The sequence below is a fragment of the Choloepus didactylus genome, chromosome 1, assembly GCF_015220235.1.
Source record: "Choloepus didactylus isolate mChoDid1 chromosome 1, mChoDid1.pri, whole genome shotgun sequence".
Classification (NCBI taxonomy): domain Eukaryota; kingdom Metazoa; phylum Chordata; class Mammalia; order Pilosa; family Megalonychidae; genus Choloepus; species Choloepus didactylus.
The window spans coordinates 77,584,381-77,607,539 of record NC_051307.1 but is presented as its reverse complement, the minus strand read 5'-3'; the positions used below and the strand labels follow the sequence as shown (position 1 = coordinate 77,607,539).

The 23,159-nt window shown below is 36.0% G+C and overlaps 1 protein-coding gene across 1 annotated transcript in view; it reads left to right on the top strand.

Moving 5' to 3' along the window:
• SLC9C1 (solute carrier family 9 member C1) overlaps positions 1 to 23,159 on the top strand; it is a 145,698-nt gene that overhangs the window by 27,152 nt on the left and 95,387 nt on the right. Inside the window, exons 3-7 of the mRNA XM_037813191.1 lie at positions 9,886 to 9,986; positions 12,218 to 12,346; positions 14,772 to 14,937; positions 18,148 to 18,276; positions 21,812 to 21,973. Of these exons, the coding sequence (XP_037669119.1) occupies positions 9,886 to 9,986; positions 12,218 to 12,346; positions 14,772 to 14,937; positions 18,148 to 18,276; positions 21,812 to 21,973 (687 nt within the window). The remainder of the gene's footprint in view (positions 1 to 9,885; positions 9,987 to 12,217; positions 12,347 to 14,771; positions 14,938 to 18,147; positions 18,277 to 21,811; positions 21,974 to 23,159) is intronic.

Below are 23,159 nucleotides of genomic sequence, written 5' to 3'. Positions count from 1 at the left end.
ATGGGTTTGGCTGAGAGATTCACACTTAAGCTTTTTTTTTTAATTCATTTTTATTGAGATATATTCACATACCATGCAGTCATACAAAGCATACATTCAGTTCACGGTACCATTATATATTTGTGCATTCATCAGCAAAATTAATTTTTGAACATTTTCATTACCACACACACAAAAATAATAAGAATAAAAATTAAAGTGAAAAAGAACAATTAAAGTAAAAAAAGAACACTGGGTGCCTTTTTTTTTTTTTTTTTTTTTGCTCCCATTTTTCTACTCATTCATCCATACTCTTGGCAAATGGGAGTGTGGTCCATATGGCATTCCCAATCACATTGTCATCCCTCATAAGCTACATTTTTATACAATTGTCTTCAAGATTCATGGGTTCTGGGTTGTAGTTTGATAGTTTCAGGTATTTACTGCTAGCTATTCCAATTCATTAGAACCTAAAAAGGGTTGTCTATATTGTGCATAAGAGTACCCACCAGAGTGACTTCTCAGCTCCTTTTGTAATCTCTCAGCCACTGAAGCTTATTTCTTTCACATCCCTCTTTGGTCAAGAAGATGTTCTCCATCCCATGATGCTGGGTCTGGATTCCTCCCTGGGAGTCATATTCCACATTGCCAGGGAGATTTACTTCCCTGGGTGTCAGATCCCACATAGGGGGGAGGGCAGTCACACTTAAGTTTATTGAGCTTCCCTTGTATGTGATGGATCACATTTCTCTTGCTGCTTTCAGAATTCTCTCTTTGTCCTTGACACTGGACAATTTGATCAGTAAGTGTCTGGAGTAGGTCTATTTGAATCTGTTTTGGACCTATAATATTATGTCTTTCATAAGAGTTGGGAAATTTTCATTGATTATTTCCTCCATTATTCTTTCTGCCCCTTTTCTCTTCTCTTCTCCTTTTGGGACACCCATAATGCATATATTCTTGGGCTTCATGTTGTCATTCAGTTCCCTGAGACCCTGCTTTTATTTTTCCATTCTTTTTCTTATCTGTTCTTTTGTGTGTTTGATTTCAGATGCCTTGCCTTCTAGTTCACTAATCCTTTCTTCTGCCTGTTCAAAACTGCTGTTATTTTGTTTTTCATCTCTTCTATTGTGACTATCATTCCCATAAGTTCTGCCATTTGTTGTTTTCAAGCTTTCTAGTTCTTCTCTTTGGAGACCCTGTGTTTTCGTTATTCCTTCATCTATTTTGCCATATTTTCCTTCAACTTGTTAATTTGATTTAGAAGATTTGTTTGAACATCTTTAATTAGTTGTTTCAACTCCCATATATCCATTGAGGTGTTAGTTTGTTCCTTTAGCTTGGCCATATCTTCATGCTTCCTGGTATGAGTCATGATATTTTCTGTTGTCTTAGCATCTGATTTTCTTGCTTAGTTTATCCTGGAGGTCGTTTTTATCTCTTTTGCCTAGGGTTTCTTGTTGGTTGTTTTGTTCTTTATCTGTTCCTCTTCTCACTGACCCATAACTGATTTTTTAATTAAATTCAGTTTTATTGAGATATATTCACATATCATACAATCATTCATGGTGTACAATCAACTGTTCACAATACTATCATATAGTTATGCATTTATCACCCCAATCTATTTTTTGAACATTTCCCTTATACCAGAAAAAGTAAAATTAAAAATAAAAAATAAAAGTAAAAAAAAACCACCAAAATCATCCCCCCTGCCCTATTTTTCATTTAGTTTTTGTCCCCATTTTTCTACTCATTCATCCATACACTGGATAAAGGGAGTGTGATCCACAAGGCTTTCATAATCACACTGTCACCTCTTATAAGCTACATTGTTATGCAGTCATCTTCAAGAGTCAAGGCCACTGGGTTGGAGTTTGATAGTTTCAGGTATTTACTTCTAGCTATTCCGGTACATTAAAACCTAAAAAGGGTTATCTATATAGTGTGTAAGAGAGCCCACCAGAGTGAACTCTTGACTCCATTTGGAATCTCTCAGCCACTGAAACTTTATTTTGGTTCATTTCACATCCCCCTTTTGGTCAAGAAGATGTTCTCAATCCCACAATGTTGGGTTCAGATTCATCCTCAGGAGTCATATCCTGTGTTGCCAGAGAGATTTACCCCCCTAGGAGTCAGATTCTGTATATGGGGGGGAGGGTAGTGAGTTCACCTGCCAGGTTGGGTTAGCTAGAGAGAGAGGCCACATTTGAGCAATAAAGAGGTACTCAGGAGGAGACTCTTAGGAACAATTATAAGCATATTTATCCTCTCCTTTGCAGTAATGTGCTTCATAAGGGCAAGCCCCAAGATAGAGGGATTGGCATACCAAACTGCCAGTCCTCAATGTTTGTAAGACCATCAGCTGCAATCCAAGTGAGGAAGTCCAACACTTCCATGTTTTCCTCCAGCTCCTCAGGGGGACCCTGCATATATATTTTTATTCTCTACCCAAATTACTTTGGAATGTGTCACTATTTCACATTAACCTATACAAACCTACCAGGTCCATGTAATTTTGGTGTTTGAACAAACTGTATGAGTTAAATTGTATAGGAAATATAGATCTCTTCCCTTGATCTCACATGGAAGTTGAAGTTTAAAAATGCAGTCAGTACTGTTCTTTACCTTTTGGCCCAATTTGCCCTAGTCCTAACCAGATATGCTTCATTCATATTTCTAATAGAAGTCTGGACTCTTTTTCAGCTTTTTAAACAGACACAACTGATTTTTGAATGTTAATCTTGTAGCCTACAACCTTGCTGAATTTGTTTATTAGCTCTATTGGTTCACTTGTGGATTCTTTGGGATTTTTCTATAGAAAGAATCATGTCATCTGCAAACAGAGATTGTTTTACATTTTCTTTTCCAATTTAGATGCCTTTTATTTCTTTTCTTGCTGAATTGCTCTAGCTAGAATTTCCAGTACACTGTTGAAAAGCTGTGGTGAGAGCAGGTATCCTTGTCTTGTTTCTGATCTTAGGGGGAAATCTTTCAGTCTTGTCATTGAGTATAATGCTATCAGTGTGTTTTTCATAAATGCCCTTTATCATGTTCAGAAGTTACCTTATATTCCTAGATTTCTGACTGTATTTATCATCAAAGCATTTTGCAAATGCTGTTTTCTGTGTCAGTTGCTATGATCATGTGTGTGTGTTTTTTTCACTCTATTAATGTGTTTTGTTACATTGTTAGATTTTCATATGTTGAATCACCTTTGCATTCATGAGATAAATTCCATGTGGTCTTGGTGTATAATCCTTTTAATATGCTGTTGAATTCCATTTTCCTGGTATTTTTTGAGGATTTTTTTCATCTCTATTCATTAGGGAAATTGGTTTGTTGTTCTGTTTTCCTTCTCATGTCTTTATCTGGCTTTAGTATAGAGTAATGAAGGCTTCATAGAATGAGTTAGGAAGACTTCCCTCCTCTTCAATTTTTTTGGAAAAGTTTGAGAAATATTGGAGTTGATTCTTCTTTCATTGTTTAGTAGAATTCACCAATGAAGCCATGTAGCCCTGGAATTTTGTTTTTTGGGGGGGTTTTTTGATTATTGATTCAATCTCTATTTGATATAGGTCTGTTGAGGTCTTCTATTTCTTCCTGAGTCAGTTTATTTCTGTATAATTATAGGAATTGGTCCATATCATCTAAATAATATTTGTTTTATAATTTTCCACAGTATTCTCTTATAATCCTTTCAATTTACACAAGATCAGTAGTAGATTATCTATCTTCATTTTCTGATTTTAGTTATTGCATCTTTTTCTTTTTTTCTTTATCAGGTTTGTCAATGTTTTTGATCTTTCAGAGAGTCAATTTTAGGTGTTATTGATTCTCTATTTGTATTACTATTCTCTATGCCATTTATCTCCATTCTAATCTTCATTATTTCCTTTCTTATACTAACTTTAGGTTTACTTTGTTCTTCTTTTCCTAGTTTCTCAAGATGTGACATTAGGTTATTGATTTGGGGGTCGTTCCTCTTTTTTTAATAGGCATTTACAGCTATAAATTTCCCTCAGAACTGCCTTTGCTGCGTCCCATAAAATTTGGCATGTTGTTTTCTTAAATATATCACACCACTTCCTTCTTGCCTCCATAGTTTCTGCTGAGAGATCCGCACATAGTCTTATTAAGCTTCCTTTGTATGTAATGGATCGCTTTTCTCTTGCTGCTTTCAGGATTCTCTCTTTGTCTTTGATATTTGATAATCTGATTATTAAGTGTCTTGGCGTAGGCCTATTCATATCTCTTCTGTTTGGAGTACGCTGCGCTTCTTGGATCTGTAATTTTATGTCTTTCATAAGAGATGGGAAATTTTCATTAATTATTTCCTCTATTATTGCTTCTGCCCCCTTTCCCTTCTCTTCTCCTTCTGGGACACCAATGATACATACATTATTGTACTTTGTTTCATCTTTGAGTTCCCGGAGACGTTGCTCATATTTTTTCATTCTTTTCTCCATCTGCTCCTTTGCGTGTAGGCTTTCAGGTGTTTTGTTCTCCAGTTCCTGAGTGTTTTCTTCTGCCTCTTGAGATCTGCTGTTGTATGTTTCCATTGTGTCTTTCATCTCTTGTGTTGTGCCTTTCATTTCCATAGATTCTACTAGTTGTTTTTTTGAACTTTTGATTTCTGCCGTATACATGTCCAGTGCTTCCTTTACAGCCTCTATCTCTTTTGCAATATCTTCTCTAAACTTTTTGAATTGATTTAGCATTAGTTGTTTAAATTCCTGTATCTCAGTTGAAGTGTACGTTTGTTCCTTTGACTGGGCCATAACTTTGTTTTTCTTAGTGTAGGTTGTAATTTTCTGTTGTCTAAGCATGGTTTCCTTGGTTATCCAAATCAGGTTTTCCCAGACCAGAACAGGCTCAGGTCCCAGAGGGAAGAAATATTCAGTATCTGGTTTCCCTGCGGGTGTATCTCAGAAAATTGCTCCACCCTTTGATGCCTCAGGTCACTGTGCTTTTCTGCCCAGCAGGTGACACCTGTTAGCCTATAATTCTTGACTGGTGTGAGGCAGTATGGCTGTGTTCCCCCAGGCTCTGGGGTCTGGTTCTGAATGGAAAGGGCCCCACCCCTTTCCTCCTAGAGAAGACAGAGCCCCCAGGTGGAGGTCATTAGCATTTCAATGGTCTTGCTCTCTGCTTGTGCTGTCTCCGCCCTTCCCCTAGTCACAGCCCTGGAAACTTAAAATGACTGGGGCTTTCTCCACTGAGCCGAAAAAGAAACAGATAGTCCCCTTCAGACCCAGTCAAGGTGACCCTCTGGCTCTCCCAGCTCAGTCGTCACCCAAAGCCTCTGTCTGTTTTTTGGGGCTGCATACCTGTAGTGAGCAGTTCACATTCGCTACTTAAAACCCCAGTTGGAGCTCAGCTGAGCTGTATTCGCTTGCTGGGAGAGAGCTTCTCTCTGGCACCATGAGGCTCCGCAGCTCGGGCTGTGGGGGAGGGGGTCTCCCGACCTGGTTCCACAGGTTTTACTTACAGATTTTATGCTGTGTTCTCGGGCATTCCTCCTAATTCAGGTTGGTGTATGATGAGTGGATGGTCTCGTTTGTCCCCCCGCAGTTATTCTGGATTATTTACTAGTTGTTTCTGTTTTTTTGTAGTTGTTCCAGGGGACTACTTAGCTTCCACTCCTCTCTATGCTGCCATCTTGCCCCTCTGCATGTTGTTTTCATTTTAATTCATTTGTAAGAATTTTCTAATTTCCTTTGTGATTTCTTCTGACTCACTGGTTGTTTAAGCATGTGTTGTTTACTGTCCACATATTTGTGAATTTCTAATTTGCCTTCTGATATTGATTTTCTAATGAATCTTTTGAACTTTATTTAGACTTATTTTGTGACCTAACTTAGTCTGTTTCAGTTTGCTAAAGCTGTCAAAATGCAGTATACCAGAAATGGACTGGTTTTTAACAATGGGAATTTATTAGCTTCCAAGTCACCATTCTAAGGCCATGAAAATGTCCAAATTAAGGCATCAACAGGAGGGTAACTTCTCTGAAGAAACACTGCTGGCATCCAGGACAACTCTGTCACCTGGGAAGGCACATGGCCAGAGTCTGCTTTTACTTCACTTCCAAGTTTTATTGCTTTCAGCTTCTGGTTCCAGTGACTTCCTCTGTGTGTCCTCTCTTAGCTTCTCCAGGGCTTTTCTCTCTGAGCTCTCTGGGCTTTCACTGTCTTTTATCCTCTCATAAAGGACTCCAGAAAAAGGATTAAGACCCACCATGAATGGGGTGGGTCACATCTCAGTTGAAGTAACCTAATCAAAAGATCCCCACCTACAACAGGTCTGCACCAATAGTAATGCATTAAAAGAACATGAATCTTTCTGAAGATACATACAGCCTCCAAACCAACACATGGTCCCTCTATGTCCACTTGAAAAGAATGTGTATTCTGTTATTGTGTGTGAAATGTTTCATAGGTGTGTAGTGGTGTTTATATTTCCATTCATTTCAAAGTATTTTGTTTCCCTTATTTTTTTCTCTGATCCATTGGTTATTTACGAGTATGTTGTTTAATTTCCACATTTCTGTGAATTTCCCAAATTTCCTTCTGTTATTGATTTCTGGCTACATTCCCCACTGTAGTCAGTGAACATACTTTGTATGATTTAAATAATTTTAATTTGTTTTCTGGACTAACATATACTCTATATTGGAGAATGTTTCACATGCATTTGAGAAAAAGGTGTATTCTGCTTTCATTGGGTAGAGTGTTCTATAGGTGTCTGTTTGATAGAGTTGTTCAAGTCTTATTTTTCCTTGATTATCTACTTTATAATTGTCCTATCCATTATGAAAGTGGAGTATTTAAGCTCCAACTATTATTTCTAATGTCAATTGTTAATATTTCCTTTATGTGCTTTGGGGCTCTGTTCATATATGTTTATAATTGTTATATCTTCTGAGTGGAGTAAGCATTTTATTAATATATAGTGTCCTTCTTTGTCCTTGTTTAACTGTTTTTACTTAAAGTCTATTTTGTATGATATTAGTGTAGCTGTACCAGTTCTCTTTTGATTACTATTTGCATGGAATATTTTTTTTACATCCTTTCACTCTCAACTTATTTTTCCTTTGGGCCTAAGATGAATCTCTTATAAACAGCATACAGTTGGATCATGTTTTCATTATCCATTCTGCCAAGCTCTGCCTTTTGATTGGAGGATTTAATACATTTACATTCAAAGTAATTTTTAATACAGGATTTACTTCAGCCATTTTACCATTTGTTTTTGTATCTCATACCTTTTTTGTCCTTAATTTCCTCCATTGCTGCCATCTTTTGTGTGTACTTTATATTTTGTAACAAAACAGTTTGATCTCCTTCTCATTTCATTTTCTGTGTATATTTTGAGATACTTTTTGTGGTTACCATGGGGTTTACATTTGATATCCTAAATCCATAAAATCTAGTTTCAATTTATACAAACTTAACTTCAGTAGCGTACATGGTCTCTGTTCCTATACTCCTCTGTCTGTACTCTTTATGTCATCCTTGTCAAAAATTACATCTTTCATTTTATATTTTGTGTCTCAAAACATATAAATATGATTAGTTTTTAAATATTTGTATTTTAGATGATGTAAGAGATACTAGGTAACATTGCATGCAAAGATACAATAATACTGGAATTTATATTTACCCATATTATTAATTTTATTGTGTATCTTTATTTCTTCAAATGGTTTCAAGTTACTGTTTAGTGTCCTTTTCTTTCATCCCAAAGGGCTCCTGTTAGAATTTGCTTTGGGGCAGTTCTAGTGATAACAAACCTCCTCAGCTTTTGTTTATTTGGGGATATTTTAATTTGTCCCTCATTTTTGAAGGACAGTTTGCCAGTTATAGAATTCTTAGTTGACAATTTCTTTCCTTTCAGAACCTTAAATATAGCATCCCACTGCTTTCTGTCCTCAATGTTTTCTGATGAGAAACCACTTAATCTTATTGAGGATCACTTATATGAGATGAATATCTTCTCTCTTGCCACTTTTAGGATTCTCTTTGTCTTTGTCCTTCAACAGTTTGACTATAATACGTTTCAGAGTGGATCTCTTTGAATATATCATATATGGAATTCTGGGGGCTTATGGATATGTATATTCATGTCTTTCATGGCATTTTGGAAATTTATGGCCATTATTTCCTCAGATTTTCTTTCTGCACTTTACTTTTTCTCTTCCCCTTCTGAGACTTCCATTGTGCTTATATTTGCATGCTTCCTGGTATCCCACAAGTCCCCTATGTTCTGCTCACATATTTTCATTCTTTTTTCTTTCTGCATCTCTGACTGAATAATTTCAATTATCCTATCTTCAAGTTCACTGATTCTTTCTTCTGTCTGTACAAATTTGTTTTTTACTCCCTCTAGTGTGATTTTCATTTCAGTTATTATGTTTCCCATCTCTAGAACTTCTGTCTGATTGCTTTTTATAGTTTCTAATTCTTTCTTTTGCTCATGAATAGCTTTCCTGATTTCCTGAAATTCCTTATCCATGTTTCCTTCAACAGTGAGCTTATTTAGGAGAGTTGGCTTAACATCTTTGATTAGTTGGCCCAAAGTCTGAACTTCCTCAAAGATAATTTCAGTTGCTTTTTTTTTTTTTGTTCCTTTGAATGGGTTTTCTATTCCTGTTTCTTTGTGTGCTTTGTGATTTGTTGTTGTTGAAGTCTGGGAATTTGAAAGTTTGATATGTTAATTTTGAAAGTCAGATTCTTCCCCTTCCCCAAGGGTTCTGTATTGATGTCCTTCTTCAATGCTTAGCCTAGTTTATACCAAACTCACAGACCAGCCTGGGTGAACAGCTAAGATCTTCTCATATATTTTTGAGCACATTTCTTGCCCTGACAATGTGGGGTAGGGTCCAAGAATTCCTAAGTATGTGTGAATGTTTTTTCTCCTAAAAATGAGATTCTCATGCCAACTTCTCTTCCAGGGACCCAGGCACTGTATTCTATGTTTCATTATCAGTCTTTTGCCTCAGGCAGCTACAGTCTGCTTGGCTCCACTCCACTGCTCTGTACCACATCTCTTCCTAGGGTAAATTACTGTTTAGGTGACCCAAAAGAGTACCTTGAATCAGTCTTCCAGGGAGCAGGCTGGAGTGGACATCCACACACACCAAATTTGCAGTTAGATATGCCAATAACCGTGCAACAGTGGCCCACACTAGGAATGTGCATGGACCACCAAGTCACTGCTGGTCTCACAGCCTGCAGCACTAAGCCAAGGGAGAAAGAGGGGTCAGGGCAAGAAAATACATCACACCTCTTTCCTACTGTTTTTAGGTTTTCTTCTTCCTGATTTGGCATTCACTATGTTGTTTCCTATCCTCAACCACTTTCTGGAGTTCTTGGGAAGTTGGTTCTTACAGATTCTGCCTATTTTTCACTCTTTCTGGGAGGGAGTTGCCAGGGACATCTTTCTCTACCATCTTGTTGATGTCACTCCTATATATAATACATTTTTCTCGTTGGACAAATTATTATAGCTGGTTCCTCCTTTTTAACTAGTCTGGAGTTTTCTTTGAAGTTTAAGTTATTTATTTATTAACTTCTCATTGCAGGATTGCTAAAGAAATTAATCTCTGATTTGTTTGTACTATAAATATTTCAGTAGTAACACAAGAGTCAAGAATTGATGGAATTAGTTATTAAAAAACATTAAGAAAATTAGATAAATCAGAGAAGAAGTGAATCAGGAACCTGTTAGATTAGCAGTTACACTGTTTGTATGCTTAAGTGTGAAGGAAGGTTTTCCTTATAGGAAAATAGGAAATGAGTATGGAACATTATATCATTGTCATCGGTATTAAGAAAACATGCCACATAAATAAGTCCTATAAATGTGATATTTCATTGCCTTTCAGTAATGACATATTTTTTGCAGCATTTTTGAACATGCACTTGAAAGACTTTCCAATTCCTCTCCCTGTGATATTATTTTTACTTGGATGCAGCTTTGAAATATTAAGTTTTACATCTGACCAGGTGGGTACAGTGAATATGGATATTCTTCATTATATGTAAGAGTCATATAAATATAAAAATGACTTGAGAAAATTTGCTAAATACTCTTTGCTTCAGTGCTTTCCCACTGCTTACAAAGTGTGTGGCATCAGATCTAATATGTAGGAAAAAGAACCAGGCCTGGAAGAGTTGAGATCTATCTAAACATAGTCAAAACAGAGCCTAAGTCTGAAAATAGGTAGGCAGTTCAGAAAGAGCCAACATCCAAGTTCTGAGAGTCTGAGTGGCCAATAACTTTCTAAGCAGAATTCAAAAGCGCAGGCAAGAGTCTGACTAACATGATAAGGGCCCAGGGAGACTTTGTGCTGCTGGTCCAGGACTTTTGTAGTAACAAAAAAAAAAAAAAAAAAAAAAATCTGATATTGAACCAATCCATTTCCACATTTAGGAATCTTTTATAGGGTTTACATTAGAATAGAGGCCAGTGTCTAAATGTGCCTGGCTTAAAATATACCAAGAGAAATAAGTTGGAACCTCTTGCCTGGAGTGGGAAGTGAGAAGAACAGCATACTATAGTAGAGTCGAAGCAGGTACAGTATTACAAAATAATTGAGAACAGTTGAAGTCGGGCAAGGGAGAAAGAGAATTCTTACTATAAGGGATATAAAATGCATTACTGACATATTAAATAGTCCTCTAGCCCAGGGGTTGGCAAATTTTTTCCGCAAAAGGCCATTGAGTAAGTATTTTACACTCTACAGGCCATACAGTCCATGTTCTAACTACTCAGCTCTTCCATTGTAGCACAAAAGCAGCCATAAATGAATTGGCATGTCTGTGTTTCAGTAAGACTTTGTTTACAAAAACAGGCATTGGGCCAAAGGTGTCCTATGAACCATAGTTTGTGAACCCCTGTTATAATTAATCAGAGTGTAAATTAGACCTTGTCTGAAAAGTATTGACTTTCCCAAACAAATGTAGCCAGTGACATTTAAAAAATTTTTAAATGTGGGAAACATGTATTCACATAATAACCAGAAATGGAACTACCTCAATTTTCAATCATGAACAGATTTTAAAACCATATGCTTTTGACATAATTACAATTTTAAATACACCTATGAACTTAACTTTACCTATTTGTCAGTAACTCTTTAAAAGAAGAGACCATAGGTCGAGACTCGTGAAGGGTCTGAGATTTGACCTTTCTTGCAAGCTAACAAGTTAGCCAGCCATGGATACTGGCAGAAGACATGGGACTCCTAGGTCAGAGACAAAGACTTTATTACATAGCAGCAATAGTGCCAGAATATCAGCATTATCTTGTGCAGAGTCCCTGAACCCCAGTTCCCATAAGGAGAAGCAAAGCAGGCCGGTTGAAACACACAGACACCCACAATGAGTTCCATTACAGAAGAAACCTGAGTTTAGAGAACACGAATTTTTTACAAGGGATAGTAAGCTTCTTTACCCTCTTGACCCAGAGGAAGACATTATCTTTATTATATCGGACAGTAGCAAGCATGCCCTTTGTTCTGGAGGAAGAAACTTGTTCTGTCTTCCAAAGCTGTTAGCCTTACATACATTCTTGAAAAGATAGTTCAGAAGAAAAGCGAAATATGGAGAAACACAAGATATGGGGAAGCACAAGAGACCCATGGAGAATTATCTCCCAAATACAATGTCACTTGTAATTGGTACTCAGTGTTTTCTGAATGGGCTGAATGAATGTCCATAACGGGATTTACAAAAATCAACTAAGTATTTCATCATAAACATCATTATTTAGTTCTTTCATGAACTGCAAAACTTTCCAGTCTCTAATCTTACCGTTCTTCCACACCACACATATCTTCTATATAAACCATGGCTAATTATTTGTAGTTTCTGAAATTTGATATGAGCATTTACTCCTTTATGGTCTCATAGCCATCTATGTGAAATTTTTCTACCTCTTGTATTCCAGAAAATCTCCTACATATTCTCTAGCACTCATGTCAATATACTTCCTATATGCTATTAAAAATAATAAAATGGGCAGAGGGTTACACATTAACTTTCCTCTGTAACTGGAAATAATATGATGGAAATTTATGAAAATTTAACAGAGTTAAGACTTAGCACTTATGTTGCTATATATGTTTTTTAATTGTCTCTCTTGCTAGAGATAGGAGTGTCTGGCATGTATTCTTTACTAATAGAGTATGGAGAAATGGATAAATGAGAAAATAACCTATTTTTTACATTATTAGGTTCAAAGATATGCAAATGCCATACAATGGATGAATCCAGAACTATTTTTTGATATATTTACACCAATAATTATTTTTAATGTAGCATTTGACATAGATGTATACATGCTCCAAAAGTTACTTTGGCAGGTAAGAAATATTCTTTTTTTATAATATCATTCGCAAATTAATTGCTATGTTATCATGTTCAGGTTTTAAAAAAAATTTGCTACAAAATGGGAAACAAAGAAAAAGAGAGGATGGGGTGGGGTTTGGGGGGACTAGTAAATTCAGCTTCATATTTTAGATACCAAACAATATCTTGGCAAATGCCTAGCATATTGAAAACATAAGAAAATGTTACTGAGGAAAAATTAATTTGAAAATCTGACTGGAAAAACTTAATACCAGTTTATAATTTTTATCTGAGATGTTTTAAAAGAAGTCCAGTAAGAGGAAATTATTGATTAAAGTGATGTTTTAAATATCTGCTTTCTAAAGTTTCTGCCCTCAGTGTAAAGGAACAAAAACAGAGAAGAAAGCAATAAACAGCTATAATCCTAATTCACAAACACTAAAGATTTTTTCAATCATGTGAGATTTCGGCCACTTCAAGGAAAAACTCTGAGTACAAAAATGTTCCACATCTTAAGTAAAGTGGACCTTTCTTTCAAAGTAATCAAAGTTTTGTAAACATAAGCTCGTTACCTAAACTATATTAGAAGCAAAAATATTAAGAGTAATTTATCAACTTTAAACAGAATACAGGCACAGGGAGTTCAGACAAATCACACACACACACACACACAAAATGAAATGGAAAAGAATAGAAATATAAAAGTGATTTGGGCTGGCTCAGATGATCTCTGCTGGAACACCCCCTGCATGTCTGTTCAGCTGGGGAGTCAGCTGGCAACAAGATGATGCTGATGGCCTCACTCTGTGTCTACTGGTTGATATGCTTAGTGCTGGTTGTCACCTAAACCTAAAATCCATGTGGGAAGGGTCTACCCAATGCCATGGATACATGGAGCAGAATTACCACAACCACTTTATTTTTTTAATTAGAGCAGTTGTATGTTTACAGAAAAATCATGAGAAAATACAGAATTCCCATAAACCACCCCCACACACATACTTTTGCCTATTAATAACATTTTGCATTAGTGTGGTACCTTTGTTACAACTGATGAAACAATATTACTGTAATTATACTATTAAATGTAAAGATAGTCCATGGTTTACATGGGTTCACTTGTGTTATACAGTTCTATGTTGTTCTTTTAATTTTTATTCTGGTAACATACATACAACCTAAAATTTCTCATTATGTCCACTTAGAAATATACAATTCAGTAGTGTTAATTACGTTCACAGTCTTACTGCAGCCATTTTGGCAAACAATGCCATTCAATTTATTAAGGTATCAACAGCTATTTTGGTGAAAAAGATTAGGGCCTCCTGATTCTCAGTCCTCTTGTCTCAGAGCCTCATTTCAATTTGTTCCTTTGAACAGGAGTTAGTAATACAACTTTCCTGACTACCAAATCTTTAAAATGAGAACCCAGCCATCCCAGAGCTAACTCATCTAGGGGGTCTTGCTTTTTTTCCACCATCCTTATGCTGTCATCAGTCTTTAACCACCAAAGCCCCCCTGTCAGGAGTGCCTGGCCACTGCACCATATAAGCATTCTATCATTGTTCTGTCACTTAAATGTCTTGGCCAAAACCCCTCAGCACTGGTACTCAGGTCTCCTGAATTAAGTGTCCAGTGCTCATTCCCCACACTCACTCTGCATGACTGTCTTGAACAAATGAAAGAGAAAAATAATCAGAAAAGACAGCTTTTAAGTTGTTCAGTTCATCTGAATTCTCACAGGTGCCTTCAGGCACAATCATCACATTTTTTCCAAGTCACATTGGAAATGGCATCTTGGTCAATGGCCACCCTACGTAGAAAAAGAGTTATCAAGTGCAAGGCAATGGTGGGAAAGCATAAAGTTCCAGTTCCAATTCCAGTTCCAGTGCTAGAATAAATGGAGTACATGAAGTACAAAAAAGCCACATTCCAGTGCTAGAATAAATTGTATCTCTCTTCTCAGCTTTTCTATAGACCTCTGCTATTTCTCTACATTCTTTCTATGGTCATGTCCCCCTTTCCTTTTTCTCCTTTGTGACCTCTTTCTAAACTTTCTGTTCTCTTTGCCACATTATTATATGTCTTGGTTCCTATGCATAGTTAAAACAATGTGTTTATACCTACACACTTATATATGTACACACACATTCATATGTATCTATATTCAATTGCCTCATAAAGAAGATTAGAAGTTCCTTTTTTATTTTATTATGAGATTTGATACAACTGGTATCTCTTAGGTCCTATAATTCTCATTGAAATCTTTGACTCTATTTTCAGAGTTGCAAGCACATAGTTGCTAAGTTTAGATAACTTGAAATTTCCCTCTGATGGACTGAGTATGATTCTACAGCTCCAATAATTCTTTGTCATTTGCTTTTTAAAATGGAATAAAAAGGCAGGTTGAGTCTTCTTTTTTGTAAAATCTCTTTGCAGATAGTTTTAATTACAGTTCCTGGCTTTTTGGTGAATTATGCCTTAATTTTTTGGCATCTGACATCTGTGAATAAATTGCTTTTGAAGACCACCCCAGGATTATTATTTTCAGCTGTCCTTCTGAGTTCAGATCCCATGCTGACTGCAGCTACTATAAGAGACCTTGGTAGGTATATCTCTTTTCCTATATTTAAAATATTATCTTTTGTATTTAACTTATCTTTGCTGTGAGATATTTTAGTCATTGTATGTTTTCAGTATTTGAAGTGGGATAGTGAAGTGGGATAGTGAGGGACTGAGGACTGAGCATAGGGATTCTGGTGGTGATGCTTAGAACAGACGGAAATGCCAGTGATGAGTTTACTTTATTTCCAAAAAGCCTTATATCTAACTATGGAATAGGGCAACAGGTTATTTGGAATCCTTGGCTTTATATGTGCTTCTATCTTGAGCCAAAAGAGCAGTTTCGGGGGCATGACAAGATTGTATATACATTGTGATATCACTGTTGGCCAACATTACTTTTCCTTTTAAAAAACTGTCATTAGGATAATGCCATTTTTTTTTTAATTAACTTTTGGAGTCACTGCCACCATTAGGACCAAAAGCCTGCAAAGTAAAAAACAGTAAAATCACCAACCATATAGTGTTTTTCAGTGTATATTATTTTGGAAGAAAAAAAATCTATATTTAAAAAGTAAAATGTGAGTTTAACCTAGAAAAACAAAAGAATACAAGATTCTTGTACAAGAAAAACAATGACCTGATTTGTTTTTCCTCAGCCACTTTTCAAGAATTTAAAGGATGGTCTTAAAATGAATTTTAATGTGGCACACACATACACAAATACACACACATAAACGTATGTGTGAATATATACATACATATATACATTCTTTTCAATTTCATTTTATGTCCGTTTAAAAGGAAAAGAGCTGTCTGAGGTAGTAGAACTACAGTAGGCAAAGAGAGACATCAAGTATAAATATATGAATAAAGGGAAACTGGTTCTTCGAGAAGGGGAGGCTAAGAGACAGAGGTGAAAGTGAGGTGAAAGAAAGAAATACTAGCACCCATCACCCAAACTTGATTCTTCTCTTCTTCCCCACCCTACTTTTACACCACATTCCTGCCTCTATTTGTCTGTCAATGCCAACCCCTTTTCTACTCAAAAGATTTGGAGGAGTTCTAAGCTACCTGAAAGCATGTCATACTTCACTTCATAATCTCATAATCTAGTGTTCTACTGATTTTCTAGCTGGCCATTGTTGAATACAAATAATTTCTTTGGGTACTTGAAAGGTCATTCTCATAAATTTTGGCTATCTCTAATATATGTTATCCCATACTTACCATTACTTTTGGAATTTTTTCTCCTCAAATTGCATCTTTCAGAAAAAAAAAAATTTAAGTACTTTATTCTTGAAAACATTTTTGCCTGAGCTTTCAAAGCAAGATTTTTATAGTTTTTAGTTTATCCTTAAAAAAAATCCACCTCGGGTTATCAGTAGAGTACATGAAGACACTTATGTAGCTTGAGCTTTTCATGGTCTGTTGACTCCTCTTAGGTCCCAAAATCTAATATTTACTTCAGAATATTCACATTTTGTTATAGTTGCATTTTCTAAAGTGGAATAATAATACAAGAGTGCCACCTAAGTTTTTCTGAGTAACAAACAACCTCCAAAACATAGTGGCTTAAAACAACAATTTATTATTTCTTGTGAGTCTGAGCAGTTGTGATCACATGGTCTGGGCTCTGCTGAACCTCAGTGAGGCTCACTAATTTACAATTAGCTGGAGAATCATCTGTGGGCTAAGTAACCTAGGATGTCCTCAAATGAGAAGACGCAGCTTTCCTCCATGTGTGTCTCACATTCCTCCAATAAGGTAGCCGGGGAATGTTGCCATGATGGTGGAAAGCATCTGAGAGAGGAAGCATAAATGCTCAAGGGCTTTCTCAAGACTCTGCATGTATCAAGCCTCATAACCAAACAGATTCTACTTCTTTAGTGAGAGAAACTGCAGAGTCTTAAGAGCAAAAGGTAGATACAGGGAGAGTTGAAGAACTGAATTATCAAGGCACTGGATCTACCACAGAAACAGTCTACCTTGGAATTCCTGGTCTCCCATCAGCACATTTATTGTAGTTAGGTTGAGGTCACATTTAGAACATCAGGTCACAAAAAGGACTTTTTTACCATGTAATGACATTTCCTTCCCATGAACTTTTAGAAAAATCACTCAAGATGTTCAAAGATATAGTTTTGCCACTGCAGGCACATTTAATGATAGAAAAATGACAACTGAAAGATATCTAAATTTAGTATATAGTCACAAATAGAGTAAAATTAGGATGAAGTAGGTAATATCAGAGTGCTCTCCATATATTGAGCTTGACTTCTAAAACCACTGAAAGGAATATATAGGAAATTCAGACAACTTCTAGCTATAGCTAGATTATCTTGAATTACCTAACACTTCACTTCATGCCATGTTATAAAGCATTGGTCTATGAATTTACTTTATCCATTAGTCATTGGTCTCTATCTTACCTTAAATGCATGTGACTCACGATAGATGTATTTATACAGTCCAAATCACTGAAATAAAAAATATATAATGAATATCATGTTTTCATATGTACTGTGAAACATGGGATGAGGGGTCTAGTTAACTGATTTATATAAACTACAATCAACCACAATTAATTTAGTAACTAATTATGATGGTCTAGACTTAATTTGCAGTTAATATATAGCTAAATTTCCTTGAAAGGAGTTCTCAACCATGACTAATGTTTATTCAAGTATCTACAGTAAATGATGTGGCATAAATCCATAGCAAAGTAGATCCTTCCACTTGCTGATTGTTATGGGTTGAATTGTGTTTCCCAAAAAGACATGGTTAAATCCTAAGACCTGCTCCTATAAATGTGTCCCTGTTTGGAAATGGGTTTCTTAAGATGTGATTAGTTAAGATGAGGCCAAATTGGATTAGAGCAGTCCCTAATCAAATGTGACTGATGTCTGTACAAGAAGAGGAAATTTGAAAACACATCAGAGAGGAGAATGCCATGTGAAGATGGCGATAACAAGGAAGGCCATGTGGAGACAACAAATAAAATCAAAGCAGGGATTGGAGTGATGCATCTACAAGCCAAGGAATGCCAAGTGTGATGGCCCTGCCAACACACTGATTTCAGACTTCCAGCCTCCAGAACTGTGAGACAAAAAAAATTCTGTTGTTTTAAGCCACCTCGTTTATGGTATAATGTTATGGCAGCCCTAAGAAACTGATACACTGATAAAATGTTATTCTTTAATAAGGACGAATTTTTTTCACACTTTAAAAAAAAATCTTTCTCCTTCCATAGGTCTTTCCAGAGTCCTCACAACTTTAATTAATGGCGAAAGTTTGATGACCTCTGTTATGTCTTTAGTTGTATTTACTATTGTTTTGCATGTCAGCGATAACATGCATAGTAAGATGAACTATTCCTTAGGTAAGGATCTATTTTTTCCTACATTTTAAAAAATCATAATCCTGTATTTTCTGAAAGCTGACATGGATTTTGTAAGATCTTACCATAAGTTATGCTTGTAGAAATATAATAATGCGTATTGGTATAATTGTAAATTTGCCTTTGCAAAGGACTGTCACACATGCTTTATTTGATGTTCATTGTGATTTTGCTTATGAGGCTGAGTTGGGAATTTTCATGATGATGCTTAGAGTACCATTCCACAAGCCTGAGATGAACCAGAATGCTTAACAAGAAGGATGGGAGATGTTATATTTTATGTGTTGAAGGTGAGCCTGGAAGATAAGCCAGGTAGTGCATCCACTAGTAGTAAGAGCAGTTGGCTTCCCTTTCCTTTTAACTGAGACTGTCTCTCTACAGAGAACATAGAAAACTGTCAACTCAGGTAGGAATTATGAGTTATGTGGTTACCTACTGGGTCTGATAGCAGCGCTTGTAAGCAGAGGGATTATAAGAGTTCCCATGAGCTCTTTCATTTTGTCACAGCCATATAGCCCTGAGCCATAAGTATTTTTTTCCTTTTTTGTATGTGTGTGTGAGTGTGTATGTGTGAATATAAAATAAAAGATGTATGTAAATTTTAATGAATGATTATAAGGTGTATGGCTCTGTAATTGTCATTCAGAACAAGAAGAACAGTTTTACTGATATCACCAGAAGTATCTCATGTGTCCCTCCCTGATCAAAACCCTAAACATTCCTCCTAGAAAAGAGGTTCTCAAAATGTGATCTTTGAAATTGTATAGGCAAAAAGCATAAATTACTTGGGTGAAAAATGTTTAATAAAATGTTTAATTGGAAGAAAACATCATTTCTGACTTTTTAAGGAGAATTCAAGTTTTTCTGAGAAAGAAAGAGAAAATGCAGTGAGTTGGAAACATCAAGAAACATAGTACCAGTATTGGTATTATTGGCATTGGTGCTGTTGTCTTTTTTATGGTATTTTATTTTAATTTTATCCTTTCTTTTGTTGCTTTTTAGTTGTCATTTCTTTTTCTTTTTCTTCCTCTTTTGTCTTTCTACCTTTTTCATCTCTTCCTCTTCGTGAAAGAAATGGAAATGTCCTTATATAGACAGTGGTGGTAAATGAGTAACTACGTGATTCTACAGGGAACCATTGTTTACTTAGGATGGAATGGATGATGTGTGAATAAAACCGTGTAAAAATAAACAGAGAGATACACCACTGGTGGCGAAGTAGAATGGGGCAGCCCATCTGAAAAAGAAAAAAAAAATGTGATCTTTGAATCTCAAGGGGTGGGGGGAAGAGTTAGTGCAGGAGGCGGAAGGGACCATCAAAACCTTTTCAGGGTGTCCCTGAAGTCAAAATATTTTCATAGTAATACTAAGAAGTTGGTTTACTCCAACTTCTTACTTACTGTGGTAGATTGAGTTATATATCCCAGGAAAAACATGTTCTTAATCTTAATCCACATCCCTGTGGGTGTGCTCCCATTGTCAACAGGACCTTGTGAAGATGTTATTACTAAAGTGTGGTGAACTGAACCAGGGTGGGCTTTAATCCAGATAACTAGAGGCCTTAAAAAAAGAATCTGAAAGTAACAGGAGCCAGAAAGGAGAGGACATCACCACATGATGGGAGTCAGAAATACAAGCCATGGAACTCCATGGATTGTTGGCAACCAGCACCAGAAGGCTACAGATTTTCTGGAGGAAACAAGCCTTGCTGATAACTTGATTTTGGATTACTTTTAGCCCCAAAACCATGAGCCAATAAATTCCCATTGTTTAAGCCAACCCATTGTGTGGTATTTGTCATAAAAGCCTGGCAAACTAAGACATACACTGAGAAGTCTGGCTGATGCCAAATAATCCACTGTTATTGTTAATGTTACATAGCATGGTTTTAAATAGTCAGGCCCACCTGATCCCACATCAAACAGAGAAACAAGTCTCTTTGTTTTGGTGAGAAGGTGAGCTTATTGAAGATGCATTACCAAGAACTAGAAGAAAAAAAACTTTCCAATACCAGTTCAGAGTGAGAAGAGTGGTTTGGTCTTTTATAACCCCAAACACACAAAGAAATGGCCAGAACCCAGAAGAAAGCAGAAGGGGAAAAAAATAGAAGAGAGAAAGCTGTTTGGTCACATCTGCTGCTATCCTGAAGTCCTCGCCTCATTCAGACTTGTGTTTTAAGAAGGTCCTGCTTATGAGACCATATGGTTACATCCCTCACATCCTCCTGCACACAATGCTGGGAAAGTTCCCGGGAACAGAGAATAAATTTTTTATTGTTGTTGAGAATAGAGCAACAGCTAGTTATTTTAACAAGGGCTTCTATATGCTTAGGATAACTCAAGGCTGCTTGAGTGCAGTGGTCTTAATAAACAGGTTTTTTGTTTTTTTGCTACTGAAGACTATACTAAGCATTTTCTAGCTAAAGAATCATATTGAGTATTTTTTCTATCTATCCAGCTATCATTATGCGGTATGATCCTTCCACTACCCTCTTCCCCCAGTAATAAAGAATAAGCAGCTTTTGTAGGATCACCAAATATTATGACCAGCAGATCATTTAGTATTTTCCCAAGTCAATATCCCAAATTACTTTCCCAGCCACTCAAGAATGGGAGATTTTAGCTGTAACGGTTTTCCTTGTCCCTGGCGGATACTTCAGTGTTGAGCATCCTGGGACCTTTTTACCATTACTCTGACCCCTGCCTTACATATTTATAACAGATGCCTAAAACTCAGAAGTGAAGATCATTCTTTCCCAAGAAGACCCATTTTGTGGATATCCACCCCTTTCATCTCTTCCTTTCAGTCTCTTTCAGACAGTCTAGATACTGTCTCCAATGTTAGTTTTCTCAGATCCAGGAAGTTGAGAATATCTGTGGTGAACCTGGAAATTCAATTTAGCACAGGAAAGTGGATCTTATTTAAATGCTCCACATTAGCCATCTGTGATGTGTGAAAAAGCCAGATAACCATACACACAATCCCTCCCAAAGTTTGGAGAGTGTAAAGGAATATGACCCATTTTGGTACTCACAGAGCTTTCCACTCTGAAACTACCTGTAGTAGAAATAGGAAGTCTAGTGCATTGTTGATGGGGTTGTAAAATGGTGCAGCTACTGTGGCATTTCTTTTTCTGTATTTCCTGTATATATTACCTTAGATCTAGAATATAAATTCTATGAGTTTAGATATTTTCCACTTTTTTTTTCACTCTTGTATTTCCAAAATTTATTATACCATCTGACACAGAGTAGAGACTCAATAAATAAATATTCCTTAAAAAGGACTGAAAGAAGTTTTTAAATTAAACTGACTGGATTTTACAAACTTATACATGGCGTTCAATATTTGAAAAGAAACTCTTTCAACTAAGAAAAAAAGTTCTACACATCTACTCAAAGTCTATGAGCTATTTTTAAAGACAATGACAAGAAGAAAAGTTGACCCGTAGTATCACTTAATTTTAAGGGCAAATAAGGTCTATTAACTATTTTTTATTTACTCCCCTTTCTTACAGTACATGATGTTGCTGATGAAATGGCATCACATTTCCTAGGAAGTTTCATGTGTGGATTGCTAAGTTCAAAACTGATCCAGCTGTGGATTTCAACTGTTTTTGGTGATGATGTGAATCATATAAGCCTTAGCTTTTCAATTTTGTACCTCACCTTTTATATTTGTAAGTGAGGGGCCTATCCCTAAAACTAAATGACAGAAAAATTCAAAATAAAGATGTGAGAAAATGTGTGCTAGGCAAAAGCTAGTAAAAAATATTCAGTTGACCTAGAAGGAAGATTTGGTTAAAAGAATCTACAAAAAGAGATAACAGATTAAATAGCTATACAAAAGAAAACAATGTACCAAAATATAGAGAGCAAATACCATTAGAAAATAAAGAATTTGACAAAAATCACAATTTCACTGAGATATTTTAACATGCCTCTCCAGGGAATTTAATAACAATTGGACAAAAAAAATTAAGTATGGCTACAAAAAGATTTAAATAACAATTTATATGCTTGGCTTATAAGATATATAAAGAATTTTACACTCTCATATATAGCCTTGGTGTTCACTGGGTTCTTCACTAGTTTCAAAGCTCTAGATCCAATTATTTTGAATTCCTGCTTCTATAGTCTATGAAAATCCAAAGATGTCTTCATGATTTCTGAAAATTTCTGAGGCTTACTTTCTCATAATTTCTTCTGTCTTCTCTTGAATATACAGCAATTTCTGATTCTTAGTAAATTCTTCTGAAGATTGGGATAAGGGGACCTCACAGAGAAAGTTGCATAATGTAGTTCACAGTTGTATGAGAGCTGATGACTACCTCTATTTCCTCAGTTTTCCAACTTACCTACTTAATTTTCACTACTTGTCTCAAGTATAGAAATTTGTCAAAAACCCTTTAATGCTTGAAGGTATACTTTGGGTGTCATTCTCTATTTTCAAGTAGTTTATCAAATTATTTCTTCTAGGCCAATACAGTACTCTCCTTAATGGATATTCTAATCAAAACTTTCTTTAACTCTTACGTCTTCAGTCTTGGGAGTGGAGTTATGGGCAGTTTTTAAAAATATATATATAATCTCTATACTGTACCATATTTTAAAAATTTTTCACAGCAATAACATTCTGCTTTCTTAAGGCTGGTGGGAAACCTCAGCTCTAATAGAGCTACTTTTAAGAATATTCCACAAACAGTTCTTTATACTTTTCAGTACCCCCCAAAAAAAATTAAACTAGGGAAGTAGATTCATTAGGGTCTCTGCTGGCTCGACTTCCTTAGTCCAATCACAGGGCCAAACCATTCCAATCTCTTACTATCTCATGAGAAAAAAGTATATGGATGGGCTAGCCCATAA